Source organism: Crotalus tigris, unplaced genomic scaffold, assembly GCF_016545835.1.
Source record: "Crotalus tigris isolate CLP2741 ecotype Arizona unplaced genomic scaffold, ASM1654583v1 scf7180000024424.1579004, whole genome shotgun sequence".
Lineage (NCBI taxonomy): Eukaryota > Metazoa > Chordata > Lepidosauria > Squamata > Viperidae > Crotalus > Crotalus tigris.
In genome coordinates, this window is record NW_024100591.1 from 1389819 (window position 1) to 1407468 (window position 17650).

General features: G+C 37.2%; 1 protein-coding gene across 34 annotated transcripts in view; it reads left to right on the top strand.

Annotated features, from left to right (window-relative positions):
• Positions 1-17650, top strand: part of CLASP1 (cytoplasmic linker associated protein 1) — a 215205-nt gene that overhangs the window by 163590 nt on the left and 33965 nt on the right. For 8 of the 34 annotated variants that reach the window (XM_039330093.1, XM_039330100.1, XM_039330097.1 and 5 more), the window contains 10 exons: positions 2872-2895; positions 5243-5487; positions 6964-7027; positions 7480-7482; positions 7705-7868; positions 8434-8512; positions 8769-8912; positions 12695-12790; positions 15181-15324; positions 16866-16972. In XM_039330093.1, coding sequence (XP_039186027.1) covers positions 2872-2895; positions 5243-5487; positions 6964-7027; positions 7480-7482; positions 7705-7868; positions 8434-8512; positions 8769-8912; positions 12695-12790; positions 15181-15324; positions 16866-16972 — 1070 coding nt within the window. The remainder of the gene's footprint in view (positions 1-2871; positions 2896-5242; positions 5488-6963; positions 7028-7479; positions 7483-7704; positions 7869-8433; positions 8513-8768; positions 8913-12694; positions 12791-15180; positions 15325-16865; positions 16973-17650) is intronic. The other 26 variants (XM_039330126.1, XM_039330113.1, XM_039330102.1 and 23 more) reach the window with 7 other exon arrangements.

A 17650-nucleotide genomic window follows, 5' to 3' on the forward strand; every position in this document is an offset into this window, starting at 1 on the left:
TCCGGGTGCTGGAGGCCTTTTCCAGGCCGCTAAACCCCCCCCCGGAAACAGACCTCTGGAGGGCCGTGGGAGCATCCCAGAGCCTCAGATCTGGGCAGCAGCAGTCTGGAAAAGGCTTCAGACAGCCAAATCCGGCCTCCAGAGGCATATGGAAGCATCCCCCAGCCTCAGACCCGGACAGCAGCATGAATGGACAGAAAATGGATCTCCGATACTTCATGTTCAGTTAACGAGCCGTGTGCGTTTTAACGAGCAGGGAGTGATTCATGTTCGAGATACAAGATTCATTCCCAGGTTTTTGAGTTACGAATGGAATGGACAGGCGCCATTACATTCGTAACTCGAGGACTACCTGTATAAGAAAAGGTTGCCCAGTAATATATGATTAATATAGTTACATAAATTACATGGTGATGGAGATCTCATTCATAGTTATGTGAAACAATATTTCAAACAACTACAGTTCCAGTTCTTTTTCATCAAAACTGCCATAGAATTACATGTGGAATTTTGGAAATGCAAGGGTAGGTTGGGAGCTGATCGTTGATGCTCTGATTCAAGTGACTTGAGCTTGGATATGGGGTCTGGAAGAAATGAAGGCCTGCTGTCCTCAGTGTTGGTAAATGTGGCTTTCATCTGGCTTATCTTTGGCCATAAACCTCAAATAAAAAGAAATCCTTTACCTGAGATAACTTTCCAGCACTGTGATTTTAGAAGGAAGGTTATAATTCTAGCTCCTGTGAGTAGAAGATGCTCTGACTCTTTTCTACCTATTGATAACCATGTATGAAATCATCCATCAGTTCAATATCTTTTTCTTTTGCTTCTTGAAGATATAACTTAAATAACAACAAATTTTGATATAATTTTAAATGATAGCAAATACCTTAGAATAGAGAACTGAACTTTTGGCCCTGAAGTGTAGCATTCATACAATTGCACACAACTCCTCCTTTAGCAAAAATTGTGAGTATTTTAGGAATTTCACTACAGTACAGTGTATATCTGTTTTCCGTTTCACAATTGTAGAAAGTTTAATTGTCTATTTTCCCAGCAATCCCATTCTAAGAGTTTCCAAAAGGGGATAGAGGCTACATGCTTCGCCGCTGTGTTCTAGCTTTCATTGATCAGAACTATTTAAATCAGCGGTCCCCAACCTTTTTGGCTTGGCGGCCTGGCGGAGGGGTGGAGAGGAAAACCAGGCCGCGCAAGTGGCAGGCTGACATCAGTGTGCACGTGCAACTTGATTTGTGCAAGTGGTGGGCAAGTTGAGCTATGCGCGTATCTGCACACAAGCCAGCTCACCGCTGACACAAGTCGAGCTGCGCACGCATGCACACTGGTCCACCACTTGCGTGGCCCTGTTGCGAATAGGCCACAGCCCTGTAGTAGTCTGGGGGTGGAGGATCCCTTATTTAAATGATACTGTTATTCTAATTTGTAGTATTTGCCTTATTTTTATCAAATTCTAAGTAGTGTGATGAGCACATTTGGTTAATTTCACTTACAAAGAGATAAACTGATTGAGAAATTCACATAAGGATATATTTAATGATGTTTTGTTCCTTTTTTTTTAGAAACCCTCTTTAAAATTTACAAGTTCCTAAAATGTGATGCGTAAAAAAAAAAAAGTTCATCTCCGTCTTTTCAGAATTTAGCTGCTTTTGCACTGTGTTGTTGATGATCACCATCAACAGTTCTTTAATTTTCTTCGGCTATTCCCTTGCCTATTTGTCTTCATCACTTCTTATGTAAATATTCTAATAGCCTTAAAGGAATATTTCTCTCTTCTCTCCTTTGTTCTTCTTTTTTGGATTCAAGATACTTTGCTTCACAGTAAAAGCTGTATTTCCATTAGAAAAAAAAGATGCAAAACAAGTCCCTTCAGGTCAGATTCTCAGTCCTGGCCAAGGCTGATTGTTGTACTTGTAAAAGGAGAGCAACTGAGCCTGGTCCAAGGGGGGAGTTCTTTTATTCCTAGATCCCTGCAGAGAAAGACCTGTTGACAGGGAAACCAGATAAACTTTGAGATAAAGGGAATTTATTCAATAGTAGAGAGAATAAGCTAGAAGAACTGAACTCTTAACCCTCACAGCATATTTGATCATCTTTAGTGACAAAAGAGCTCTTGGAGTTTAATTCCAGGAGATGAGGGAATATTTCCAGACTTGGGAATTGATATATCTATTACAGTACTCAAATGGCACCTAGTACATAAATAATAACTACGTTAGATCTCTTTTTTTTTCTGAGAGTACTATACAGACATAAACATGACATGAAACAGATACAACCTACAGCTGAGAAAGGAAGCCATCAATTTAGACATTGCAATTGCTGAAAACTAACAGGACAGTTTCTCAATGATTTGAGGCCAGAAACATGTAGCTGTGGTGCAAGCCCTAAAATAGGCTTCAAACAAAAACACAAAATGTGTGGGGGACGGAATCCTAGCTTTACCCATATGCAATATATAAATCCATCCTAACCTATCCATTGTGGACTTTACTCTCAGGAATAAGTCCTCCCCAAGGAATAAGTCCTCCCCAAGCCCCTCCCCCCAATATAACCCGTTTCTGGCATAACATATTAATGTTGCCTTTAGAAAGCCAGATTTCTAAATGCATATTACTTGTGTGCATGTATTTTTTTGAAGTCCTTGGCTGTAGGAAGATGAGAACAATAGAGTGCACAATTTCATGCCTCTGTCTGAACTCATTTTATATTTCTTAAAAGAAACTGGCTGAATTTGTATTTTTAATTTGCTAAGACTCATTTGCTTGTGTTTTTGTTGCAAGAAAAATGCCTGCAGAAGCTTCTGACATAATTCTCTATGCTTTTTCCCACCCTTCAATATTTTCCTGCATACAGCTCTTAGGAGACTCCAGAAGCAAGGTACTAGTGCCATCCTGACATTTTTTTTCTCCCTGCCTCTTTCTTTCTTTCCTTCCCTCCCTTCCTCCCATTTTTTTTGCTTCCCCTGTTACAATATGATATAGGGCTGTAATTATTTTGATACCTTAATGTCCAAGCCTTGTATCCTATCAAACTACTTTGGTGCCTTCAACATGTTTAGTATATCTGTCTACAGTAAAGTCAAGAAAACACAAATTCTGCCATAAATTAATTTTACATATATATATAAAATTATATGTAGGTCTTTGGTTGTTCGGGTTTTCTCCCACGTAAAATTGGAAGTGTCTTGGCGACGTTTCGACGAAGTCCCATTCGTCATCTTCAGGCTGGTGTTTTCAGCTTCGTGCTCCTCGAAGCACGAAGCTGAAAACACCAGCCTGAAGATGACGAATGGGACTTCGTCGAAACGTCGCCAAGACACTTCCAATTTTACGTGGGAGAAAACCCGAACAACCAAAGACCTACATACAAACACCCGCGAAAACCTCAGAAAACACATAAAATTATATATATATATATAAAATTATATATATAAGAGGAATTGTTTTTGGCCACATATAAAATATATAATTTAGTTAATATATATAAATAACAAGCTTCATTTATTTTATTTTTAAAATATTTGTATTATCTTGTGGGGCCACATTACTAGCTGCCCAGGGCCGCAGGTTGGACACACCTGATATAGACTTTCTGAAAATTACACAGAAAATATATAGGAAGGTAGAAAAGATATGGAAATAGGCTTAGGAGGTTAATTTATATTCTGTGATGAAGAAATGGTAGCCACAGAAAAAAATTTGATAATAAGACTCAGGTTCTCATTAGGTCTATGCAAAGCCTTCAGGAGAGAAGCTGCATAACAGGTGGGAGCAACTATGAAGCAATGTGGCAATACGTTCAAGACAGCTGGGAGCAACTTATCAAGCAGTTTTGTAGACCTGAAAAAAGCTATTTTACCATTTGAAAAGAGCAGCTTTAAATCTGCTCTTTCATATTATAATGCATCTCTTTTGAAGAATTTGCATAATTCCTCATCACTTAAAACATGCCTTGAGGGCATGGACATCTTTGTCTGGCACTCACCTGGATTTAACATGATCAGGATGATTTGTAGCTGAATTGTTTCATTTGCAAATGTGGGATGCTTCAGGGGGTTGGGGAGAGCCCGGGAAGCCAGCACGTGTGTGGGGACCTGCCAAGGGCCAGCTAAAGGGCCCCCTAGCGCACAGACTAGGAGGCCTCGGCCTTGTTCACACCTCACAAGGCCCAGGAGGCCCAGACCTGCTCCCCAGCCTGCACACCTGGGAAAGGCCCAACAAGGCACATAAATTGCTCTGCTTACCTTTGCATTTTTCTGCAGCTTCTGATAGGTGCACCTAGCCAATGTGACGTGCAGCCCTTCTACAGATGCCACCTCATGCCATTCTGCAGATGAGCACCAGCTCTCACAATCATTCTGAAGGCTAAAAGGCTAGAGACTCACTCTGACCTCCCAAATGATTGTGCTACTGAATGCATTTATTGGAAAGGCTATAAAGAAGCTTTTTTTTAGTCTCCTAAACAATCATATGAGCTGGCACCATTCTCTTTTTACCCTAGGCCAGGGATAGGCAACCTTGGCTCTTTTATGACTTGTGGACTTCAACTCCCAGAATTCCTGAGTTTGCATGGCCGGTTCAGGAATTCTGGGTATTGAAGTCCATAAGTCATAAAAGAGCCAAGGTTGCCTACCCCTGCCCTAGGCTAGAAAGCTAGTGAACATGATTATTTGGACAGCTAGAAAGAGCCTCTTTCTAGCTTTCCAAATAATCACCAGAGTTGATGCCAGTCTCACATTAGTTCGGAGGTCTACTTCTCCAAATCACACAATTTGGCATCTGCTTGCAGAATAGCATGAGACAGTCTCTATAGGAAGGCTGTATATTGCATCTGCTAAATGTTCCTGTCAACAGAGGCAGAAAAACTCAAAGGTAAGTGGGCAAATTACGTGTGCTATCCCTATAACAAATTGAGGTCTTCTGGGCATAATAGGATGGAGAGCAGGTCCAGCCTCTAAGCCTGCAGTAGATTTGTGCACACTGATGGGTCTGCTGGGCAGCTGAGCTGGGGCACCCCTGTGGTCAGTCCTAAGAGCAGATAGGCTGCCAAGCACTTAAATGTTCATTGTGGGGCAATGGCTGTAACATTGAGTAAGTCCCTTTGTTTAGCCCTATTATAATTTTAAATGGTCACATAATGAACGGTGATTAAGCAAGGAATATCTGTACTTTAGTGAAATCATTCAAAACTCCTAAATCCAATATTTAATTCCCCCTTCCACCAGAAAAAACCGGTGAGAAGAAGGTATGAACCATATGGGATGTATTCTGATGATGATGCAAACAGTGATGCCTCCAGTGCTTGCTCAGAGCGGTCCTATGGTTCCCGCAATGGAGGTATCCCACACTACCTGCGACAAACAGAAGATGTAGCTGAGGTCTTAAACCACTGTGCTAGTTCCAACTGGTCTGAAAGGAAGGAGGGGTTAATTGGCTTGCAAAACCTATTGAAGAGCCAGAGGACATTAAGGTAAGTGTATATTTAATTAGTAACTATTAGTATATTTTGTACCTGTTATTTATCAAGTCTTTAAAAGAGTTCCATAGAGTATGACATGTTTATGCTTCTTCTAATTCATCAATATTTTGTTTAATATTAATCTTAGTTGTATGGTGTATTTTAAATAGCCAGCATTTTAATGATGGGACTGTGTTTTTTGTTACTCTCACCCATTATTATCATTATTTTCGAATCCAGTTTATAATTATGATGAACAATTGGAATTAATATCATTGCAGAATAGCTTTTCTACTTAGTGATAGAGATATTGTAGGTATTCAAAGCTGTTCATATAATGGAATGTATTTAGGAGCCTTTTCATCTTCTTTTTACTTTGAATAAATTAAGAAAATAGAGAAGATTTTGAAAAAGTTGAGCTGTGGCTTAGAACATACTTTGTAATGCTGTAATTCTGTCCTCTTTTAAATACAGGTAGTCCTTGGCCTACAACAGTTCACTTAGTGACCGTTCAAAGTTGCAATGATTGTAACAAAGCTACAACCAGTCATATTACTAATTTAACAACTGCAGTGATTCACTCAACAAATGTGGCAAGAAAAGTCGTAAAATGGGGCAAAACATAACTTAATAAATTTCTCACTTAGCAACATAAATTTCAGGTTTAATTATGGTCATAGGTTGAGGACTACCTGTCCAGAATTGAGCAATTTATGGTTGGCAGCCTTGCATAATCATTTTTTTTCAGTCCAGAAATATATTATGCATAGATGCTGACAGACAGGCATCATGCTGCTAAAGATATTTATTTTGCTGTAGTAATTAAGGTTCTGACCTAAAAATTAGGAGATTGTGAGTTCTTATCCCACCTTACACCGGAAAGCTAACTGGTTGACTTTGGGCTAGTCACATCTCTCAGTTCAGCCCAAACCACCTCACAAGGTTATTGCTTGCAGGGAAAATAGGAGAAGGAAGGAGTATTAGATACATTCCCTTGAGTATTAGATACTCAAAGGTGAGATAAAAAAACTAGTAAGTAAATAAAAATAAAAACCAGAGAAAGCAAAAAGATTTTGAACGTTTTGCATCATCTCCTTTGGAGATTTCATCCACATATCTCAGTAATCAAAAATACATTGAGTGAAGGTGAATTGTCTTGGGCCGTATATAAATTATATAATTAATATATATAAATCACATAATGATGTTAAAAGTTTATGATCTTGTGGGGTCACATTACTAGCTGTCTTGGGCTGTGGATTAGGCATGCCTGATTTAGATTATATCACAAATGTTAGAAGGCTAAAGTATAATCTAACCTTATATTGAAGTCCTCTCATCTGTTGAGATTAGAGTCAAGTTTCCTTGTCTATACTCATTTGCTGGTTTGGAAATAAATGATGGGTTTTGTATGTACATTTTTCTTGCTATCTTTTGCCATTTCTAATGTTCTACAATAATTTGGGGGGGTTTTTTGTTTGGGTTTAGCCGTGTGGAGTTGAAAAGGTTATGTGAAATCTTCACACGTATGTTTGCAGACCCCCATAGCAAGGTAAATTTTAAAATATATGCACCTTTTATTAAGAATCCATAAATGTTGGAGTTTGGGTTATAAATAAATGATTGAATTGAAATGATAATCATACTATTTCAACTTTTGTGCTAAATAGTTGTTCAGTTTTTGCAGTTATCTCTGGTGAGATATTTTTAAATTCCATAATTAAATCATACAAGTAGAATATTATCTAGAGGAGAACATTTCCTTTAAATGTAAGAAGATAAATTATTTCAAAAACATGTATTGCCTCAAGAACTAAGCAGTTGACCTTGCATATTAGAAAAATATTCTTTCATAAAATTATCTTAAACTTTCTGTGAAAGGCAATTTATCTGAATGCAAGGGAAACTGCCTTAAAGCAATTTGCTTTGATTTTTTTTATATCAGTTTACTAATGAATGGTTTGTTTTGTTGCATGGCCTGTTTTGCGGTGGAATTCACAACAGAGAGTAAGTCTATTTTCCTTCCTCACCACTTAATCTCACTTCTTTTATCTATTTAATGTGAATCATCCAGTACATCCTGGTGCTTCACAATATTAACATGGATGTCAAAATCATCCCTATTAATGCAGGTCTTGTTTGCCTTTGGTTTTCATCATTTTTGTGTTAATCATGATATTAATAATTATGTAAATCATGACTTCTCCTGTTATCTCTTTTAACTTAAAGGTTTTCAGCATGTTTCTTGAAACCTTGGTAGACTTCATCATTATTCACAAGGATGATTTGCAGGACTGGCTCTTTGTTCTTCTGACACAGTTACTCAAGAAGATGGGTGCTGACCTGCTGGGATCAGTGCAGGCCAAAGTGCAGAAAGCTCTGGATGTAACAAGGTAGTGTATCTGCTAAGTAATTGGCGATAACCTGCTGACATTTTTTTTACATAATGCAAAACCAGCTTTGTCAAACCTAGTGTCTTGCAGATACGATGGATTGCAATGATTATCGTCTCCAGATAGAATAGCTATTATTTAGTGTCTCATAAATTGAGTCTGTTAAGCCACAGCCATGAGCCTCTCATCTGATACAATTGTCCAGATGGAAATTGGAAGAATTTATTTCCTCATTTAAATCCCGCGTCAAAATTAGGCTAAACTAAGAATACATGAAAGTAAAATCTTTGAAGTAAACAAGTTCAAAATAGAGTAATCTACACTTGGATTGCTTCTTTTTACTAAGACTTGGATCCTTTATCTGTCCTTCTTGTGGCTTAAGAACATACATAATTACTCAAAGTTGACTGAAAACTGGGGGTGTATCTATTTATTTTTATTTCTTAGACTGTGGCATGCAACTGCTATATATTTAATTTTTCTCTGTCTGAGGAAAACGCTTGTTATATTTAAATCTTGGAACTTGTTCTCATGCTCTCTCTTCCCTTTTCCCTTTCCATTGTAGAGATTCTTTTCCATTTGACCAACAATTTAATATTTTGATGAGGTTTATCGTAGATCAGACCCAAACACCAAACCTTAAGGTAGGTTAAGGTGCTTGTAGTTTCATTGGGAAGTGAGCATGTCTGAGAGTAAAGTCAAGCATAATGCTTACATATAGATAAGTGGAGCAAATACATTTTTATTCTTGGTTATATTTTAAGGGTTTTGAGAAAAACTAGAGCTGGCTCTTTTGCAGCAAGCAATGGTTCATAAAAAGATTGGGCCTGAGAAAAGGTTTTTTTGCTTTGGAATTTGTTGTGTTACCTTTATTTACGAAATGTGTTCTATTCACTTCAGGTAAAAGTGGCAATATTAAAATACATTGAATCCTTGGCTAGACAAATGGATCCTACAGATTTTGTAAATTCCAGTGAGGCTAAACTTGCAGTTTCTAGGATTATTACCTGGACAACAGAACCAAAGAGCTCAGATGTAAGAAAGGTGAGTCAAAGCAATGGGAGGCAATAATTGGTGGAATTCTTGTAAATTCATTCAAAAAAAATTAAGATTATATCAAAGGGATAAATTCATTCAGTTCGATTCAAAATGTGCTGGATAAATACATTCCTTCCTTTGGTAGAAGCCATTTGCTCCAACCAAATATTTCCGTTATATTAGTGTAATAATTTGCATTGATCCCCCCTCTCTGCAGTCTTCTTTGTCATTCCTTTCCCCTTTTTTCTGGAGCTTTGGGTAAATTTTCACATAGTGTGGAAGGGCATGCTAAAGAATGCAGATTGAGACTTTTCAGTTAGTGGAAGCATTTGAGTGGAATTCAGTTCAGGGAAGATTCATTCTCTGAAATGAAATTAGAGATGGATAACTTTTGTGGGCAAAAACCTTGTTCAGGAAAATAATCAGGAGCCAAATTATGTTTTGGCTAAAAATGAAACCTTGACAAAACACATCTTGTTTCTCTTTCTCTTCCCTCCCCTTTATTATAATCACAATTGAAAGATATTCTTTTATCTTCTGAAATTTTGTATGTATTCCAAATGTGTGTGCAAATGCACTCATGAAAGTACAAATGCATATCATTCTTTCCAGACAGGGCATATCAAGCACACACGAAAGGGAAATTTATTTCATGTCCATCCATGTATGCATTCACATGCATCTTTTGTATCCTCCCCATCCACACACTTTACTAGAACCTGTAGGAAGCAAGGTTTCAGGTGAGCAGTGGTAGGATGGAGAGAAAATTGCTGGCCATGAATTCCAACTAATGGCTTAAATAAATAAAAAGTTTTGGAGACTAAGAAAAACTTTTCCTATTTTTAAAATATGACAAGGTAAGAATTCTGTGGAAGGCATGGTAGTAACCCTGTGCAGATAATACAGTGCCCCTTAAAGCACTTTCACAAAAAACATGTAGTAGTACTGCACCATTCCACTTCTATTCAATGGAGCACTCATGCCATCATTTTGCTTGGGAACAGTGGCTTCTGCTGATTGACCTGCCTCAACTCTTTGTTAAAGTAGAGCACTAAGTGACTGTGAGTTGTTTACAGTGCTGAGGCTGTGCAGTAAATCTCTGTGAGGCAAAGTATGTACTTCATCAGAGCAAATCTTCCATGATCATACATGCACATATACATACACAATGAGAAGTAGAGAGAGCAGTTGCCTGTGAGGTTCCTCCGTCAGCTTTTCAGTTTTCTTACTAGTTCCTCTGTGAGGAAAAGTTAATCATATCAAGTTTCAAATTTGCTTTCTTGCCAACGTTCACATTAACGTGGTCCATGAAGTTCCCAGCTGTGCCATGAGGTGCCGTCTTTGTCATGCATGTCAAAAAGAACATCACCTTGGAAACTTTTTAGAGTAAGGTTAAGCTGTGTAGAAGGAAATGCGCGCTTGTGATGTTCAAGAGGAGAGGACAGATTAAAGGAAGTCCATTGAAATCGAAAAAGGAAGCTGATTAAAAAAAATGCATGAAATGAATCTTGCCAAAAGGCAACAACATGTAGTGCATACAGATTAAATGGCAGGGGATGAATTATATAGCCCCGTGGTGGCGAACCTATGGCACGCATACCACAGGTGGCACACAGAGCCCTCTCTGTGGGCACGCGCGCCGTCACCCAGTCCTAGGCCTTCAGCTGGGTTTTAAAAAACCTTTTCGCTTTAGGTCTCCGCTGCTGTGTGCAAAAAAAAAAAAAAGAAGGTTCAATCAATCAATCAATTTCAACTTCTCGCGGGGAAATAAAGATCTCGCAAAGTTGGAATTGATTGATTGATTGAACTTTTTAGTCCCACCCAGTCTGCCGTTACCACTGCAGCCATGCCCACCCAATGGGCCTTGCTCACCCAATGGGCCACACCTATCTGGCACTTGATGATACATAAGTGGGTTTTTGGGTTGGAGTTTGAGCACTCGGTCTCTAAAAGGTTTGCCATCACTGATATAGCCTTTTGAATATCCATTTTGGAATGAGAGCTACTGCATTGAATTTGTTGAGTGTAAAGTTACAACATTAACAATTGTTTACAGTGAAACAAGGCATCATTAAATAGACAATAAGGCATTCAAGAAGTATTTCTTCAATGAAACAATATGACTAATGGATTCAGTGCACAAAAAAGAGAAACAATTCACATTGGGGTTTACATGCTTTTATTCCTTTTCTACAAATTGTTTTTATGCTAACCATGATGCAGAAAGATGCATACAACGATTCTTGCAATGGATATTGCTGATATAGTTGTCTTGTGACCATATTTTATAAGGCTACTTCTTAGCCAGATTATTTGAACAGTCCTATTATTATTTAAAGACAGTTTAGATCTGGAGATAGATTAGGATTAACTCAAGCAGTCAACAAGAGGACATATTTAAAAGGATTTATATATTTTCTTTTTACTTCAAGGCAAAAATATGATAGAAATTTGCAGAAGCATTAACATTATGAAAAAATAATGTTATTTCGTTATTCATCTAATGCTGGAGGGCAAAAAATATGATCTGTGAGCTGCATGCTGTCCACCACTACTGTATTCATTGGGTCCTTAAAATAATGTTTCTTTCACGATAGCGATAGTAGTCAGAGAAAACCTTTATTGTACATAATAAATCAGGAGAGAGGCTAATTCTGTCTCCTTCCATCATACTGATAGAGACAATGAGAAAAGTTAGTTACCATGGGAAAGATCTTTTCTCTAAACCTTTATTCCAGGTTCCAGAACAAGGAGTTCTGTCAAAAGCAACTTCCAGTGTTTGTTACATAGAAAAAAAGTATAAAAACATCTTTTAAATAAAACAGCTTGGTGTTTTCCTCATTGTTAGGTAAGCAAATGTCTACTGTGCTGATGACTGTTAAGAGCCCACTTAACACTATCATCACCACCACCACTCAAAAATTAAAACTTCTCTTTGGTATTTTAACATGCCAATATCATCTAGAACACGGGTGTCAAACTAGCCGGGTCATGTGACATGTTGCAACGTATCGTGACTTTTTTTGCATTGCCGGAGCTGGGGTGGGCCCGCCCCGCCCTCTACATGATGCAACCGGCCCCGCCCTCTACATGATGCAACCTGCGCACAGGCCTGTAGTTTGACAACCCTGATCTAGAACTCTAATCTTATTCACAGGTCAATAGTCATTTTAAAAATCTTTTTTAATATTTCAAAGTATAGTTTACAAAAATAGGTTGAATGTTGCTCAACCATAAGGAGAAAATACTTTTGTATACAGTGCATCATTGTTAGTGCTATTGCAGTGAAAGGCTTCCTAATTTGCTGCTTTGCAGATTTGCTGCTGCTTGACTGCATCAGGCTTTAACCGTATGCACATATCTGTTTAGAAGCAGGCTGTAGTAAAAAGATAAACCAACTTCTGATGGTTCACTTAGACACAGTAGCATCTGTGACATAAGTACAAAGTTGGAGATAGAACTGGCTGGCTTCAGATTGTAAGTTTTGTTTATCTGTTTTCAAAAAGGCTGAGTAAGGAAATAAATAACTAAAAATATGTTACAGCCATTGAATGCTATATGAGTAACAGAGGAATTGTAAAATTTACACCTACAAATTGTAAAGGGCATTAAAGTTCAGGTCAGGAAAAAATAAGAGTTACATCCACTTTTACATAATGGCCATCCAGTTTCATTTTTGTGTCATTAGTTCCATGTTGGAAGAGCATCTCTGCTTTATAATGCGGTCAGTGAAAATCTTGTGCTTGGTTCTAATAAATAATATTCCATTTCCTATTTGTTGAACTCAGACCATGCATAGTTGGGTAGGTGAGGATATGCCAGCTAGACCAGCAGCAGCCTCGTCAGGTCCTGGTGAAGGAAACTTGGAAGAAAAATGTAAACAGGTAGACTAAAAGTAGCATACACTAATCATAAAATATTAGTCTGTGTTTGCAGTCCAAAATTCTAATCTAGTTTAGATGTATGGGAAAAATGGATGGGGGGAGGATTTTTTTAAAAAAATGTAGTGGTGTGTGATAACCTCACGTGTGTTTCTTTCACTCTGGTTTGAATTAGATTAAATGAGTATTATATGAGGTATCTGCAGCTAGTTGCAGTCTCTTATGAGTTCACATCCTAATGTGGATGGAAAATGACTGAAAGCTTCCAATTCAATATTGCATGTCTGCTGTTCCATCAACTTGCAACATGCATGTGCTTTAGGTTCTTGCTAATACAGCTCTTCCCTGTTACAGGAGACAAAGGCAAAGGACCTTTATTTATATACAGTGACAACTTGGGTTGTTCCAAAGTGCTTATACACCTTTTCCCTTTGGCATTTGTGGAATGTTATTTACAGTCGCCCCTTTTGATAATTTTTTGAATTTTAATAGATGTTATTGGAAAATTTCTGAGGGAAACAAAATTGTATCAGCAACTGGCAGAATTGGTTTAAGAACCAATAAGGCAGCTGAAAAAAGTATAAAGGAATTTTCACTGCAGCCCAAATTGAACCCACTTGAATTGGGAAGGTACAAAATAGAACTGGATACATAGAATTGGATCTTTTGCTTGGTTGCTATAAAGACTTGCATGTAGATGTCTCTAACTAAACTAAAATTCCCATGCTTGGATCGGCATGATTTTTCTGATTGTTCATATAGCTATTTTTCTTTATTTGTTATCCATTCTTTTCTTGGACTTGACTTGAAATAATATTTTCTGTTCAAAGAATGTTCTTTTAATGAATGTTCCACATTTCTGTAGGGCAGGATGAGTATGACCATATGTGACTTATTTTTCACTTTCTGAGTTCTATGCAAACAGATTTCCCACTTAGAAGTACATTGATTTGAGGAAGAAGGAGAGGCCAGCTGGAACTATTTCATGTTGTTCTTTACTTACAGTATTTAATTTTGAAGGAACAGTGCTTATTCTAAAGGAAAGGATACTGGTTCTAGGACTAAATTTCAGTCATAGTTGATAGGTTAAACCGCACCCAGCCTTTTAGCATCTAACAAGTCATAATGGGTATTTTTTTCAAGCAAACATTACAGGACAGCATACAGAAACTGAAACTTAGTTGTACTTTTTCTTAGTGACATTTTCTTATCCTGCCAAAATTTATTATTAAGCAAATGAAAAATACATATAGAAAGATAGAAATTACAAGTATGGGTTAATAGTTGAAATTAGAAGTTAATAATGCAATCCTATAAATGTTTATTTTAAAGAACCAGTTTGATGTGGTGATTAAGTTACTAGACTAAGAAACCAGGAGACCATGAGTTCTAGTCTTACTTTAAAGATAAATAGAAAGATAGGAATAGATAGACACACACAAACTTACAAAGAAAGAAAGAGAACATTTTCTTCAGGTACTAGCTTCTACTGGAATAGCTAATTTGATTTATAAAAATAAATTGATTTATTGAATAGTTGCAATCAATTATTTAAGTTCACGAATGAATGCATGTTAATGAATCAGTATCACCTGTTCTGTTAACGCAGTGGTTCTCAACCTTTTTAATGCCGCAACCCCCAACCGGTCGTAAGTCAAGGACTACTCAACCAGTCATAAGTCGAGGACTACTCAACTGGGGCAGCACCGTTTGCAGAATGGGACTTTTGGCAGGCTCAGCAGGGCAGAGACAGCCTGGACAATTCCTGTTGGCTTTTGAAAGCCAATAGAATTAGACTCTATTCAAGAGAGTCTATTCTATTGGCTTTCAAAAGCCAACAGAATAAAAGGGAGTGGCACAGCTAAGGAAAAGGGGGAAAAAATGGCGGACTGTGTTGTTTGGCAACCCCCATGAAATGGTCGTTCTGCCCCAAATGGGGTCCCAACCCACAGGTTGAGAACCACTGTGTTAACGTATGAAGTATATGATTGAAGTCTGGAATCAGTTTGTTTACAGGGTAATTTAATTTTCAAAGCTCTGTAAACACAATGTGTTTCTATTTTTTTACAAAAACTTTTTGAACTTGTAATTATTGGAAATTGTTTGATACAGGAAATTGAATTATATGTATTTTTGTTGGACTCTCTCTTGCATTCTTAATTTGCAGTTTAGAGAAAGGGAATTTCATTAGATGTGAGAAGTGTTTTGCTTTGATTCTTTTTTTTTTTTTACTGTAATGGATTGACCCTGTTGTATATTTGGAATGTGTGATATTACAGGTATAATGAATGTACTTAACTGCAGTCCGGATATTGTGATACGTCCCTGTAACATTTAACATTTTTTAAAGAAATCGCTGTGATTCTGACTTACTTCTTCGTTTCACTTCCTAGGCAGCACAAATAGTCCTGATATCTCTATTCGAACTGAACACTCCCGAGTTTACCATGTTACTTGGTGCCTTGCCAAAAACATTCCAGGATGGTGCTACTAGACTATTACATAATCACCTTAAGAACTCCAGCAACACTAGTGTGGTAAGATCAGGGTTTTTTTCTGTAAAAAATAAACAGCAAAAACAAAAATTTCTAAAGACTGTAATTTCTTGAGTACCAGTTAATTTCAGCAGAGTCATAAAAATCTGCAGTTTTGGCTTTACAAGGCAGATACTACTTTTAATAAAAGAGGTGCTGTTATTCTGAATGAATCCAAAGGATGTATGTCTTTTTATTATCCTCAGTTCTGAGTTCAAGAATCCTGTACTTTTTTGTGAACCTGGGTATCGTCTTGATATTGTGGTGGATGGTGTGCATATTGTACCCATAAGGCTCACTTAACCTTGGACTCTCATTATCCCGCCAAATTCTAGGGGCATTTTTTTTACTGCAGTTGTAAAGGACTTTTTAAAGGACTTTGAGGACTTTCAAGAAATAATGCTTAAAAAAAATTGCGCCATTACCCTGCATAGTTTGCTCTATCTACATATTAGCTCTGCTTGCTAATATGCCATGATGCCAAGTGTGGCTCTTGGCAAAAGAAGAGGGAACAGGAAAGATCAGATACTAGAGATCCAGTGGCTTAAAGTTAAGAAAAAAGCTTTAGCTTTAGAGGCTAAAATAGGAGGAGAAAGATGTGGTGGATACGTTTACCGTCTTGAGTTATTTGTAAAAATAATAAAGCCAGGAAATAAATACATACATACATACATACATACATACATACATACATACATACATATCTGTTCCCAGGGAAGTAGTTCAGTGCTGTCTGTAGCACACTATGGTGATGCCAGAATGATGATCTGCTCAATGATGTCACCATGCAAATGCCGCCGCTACAAATTTTCAGTTATTTGTATCAGATGCAATCAAATAGTGTGATATTATGTGATGTCCTGATGCAGGCGTCATCTTTTGCCCTCCAGTGGACAACCAGGAAAGGAGGAGCATTGGGAGCCAATATACAAAATATTCAAGAAGAAATTCAAACCAGAAAATTCCAAAGTTTTGCTGCCATTGAAATGCTCTCACTTTTGAAGCTGCAGCTGGGAAGAACAGTAGAAATGTAGGTCCAGCTGCATGGAAGGAAAAGGGAGATCTTGTCCTACCCTGCTAAACTTGAGTGCTCTTATACGTTCATACACAAACGCCTAACATATCCAGCCAAGACTTCTTACTTCGCTGTATTTCTTGAAAATATGTGCTTTCAAGGAGCCCCCAAAGCCTTTCATTCTAGAATACTGCTAAGTCATTAACGTGAAGGAAAAAAATTCAGGTCTCCCTATAATAACCCTTCTGCTTCTGACAGATAGATGATATGAATGTTGATAAGCAGCTTGTCTTATTTACCTTATAATATAAAGAAACCAATAGTGGATAACTTCCAACCCTAGAAAATTCTTATTGAATTTGAAAGCTACGAAGCAATGGATACTTGGTTAACAGTCAAAGTTAAAATGTTCATAGATATTGCTAAAGTCAGAATTTAAATTAACTGAAGTAAAGTTCCCATATTTCATTTTACTTTTCCCTGTAATTATGTTACATTATGTTATTTCTTCTCTTTTTTTGTATATTAGGGTTCTCCTAGTAATACTGTTGGCCGAACCCCTTCACGTCATCTTAGCAGCAGAACCAGCCCCTTAACTTCACCTACCAACTGTTCTCATGGAGGAATATCACCCAGGTAACATGGTAGCTTAATTAAAGTATGACTCCAATATGTAAAAGCTTTCTGCTTAAAATATAATTGGCTAAAAACTCAATATAAATGCATATGTAATATATACTTGTTCAGTTGTGAAAATAGGGGAAGAAATAATTTTGCTTCTCTTAAGGAAAAAATAATAGTTGTTGTAAAAATACTAAATATTTAGGTAATGTCAAAAAGGTATGATAATATCTACCCTTTTGTCCTGCAAACATATAGTCATAAATATATTCAAATGAATATGTATTATATTAATTTAAAAAAAATACTTTTACATTTGTTCTCGTTTCCTTTACAGTCATATTTAAAGATCTAAAAAAGGAGAGGAGGAACTTTGGGAATGCTTTATCAATAAACTGGAAAATGCGACTTTAGTTTCACTTATTTGTAGTGTTCTTAAAATGTGCTGCCAAGAAAATCAAGAAAAATCATTTTCTGCCTAAAGTGACTGTATAATGGTTGTAGTGGTATAATATAAAAAATATAGTTGATTAACATGCCCATGTTTTTTTCTGCTTCTTATGGGAGATGAGTCTGGATGTATAAATTACGAGGGCAATTCAGAAATAAACCTCCATTTGGTTATCAATGATAGACACTAGCAGATATAGAACTTTTATTATACACATTAGAAAACCACAACGTTACATTACT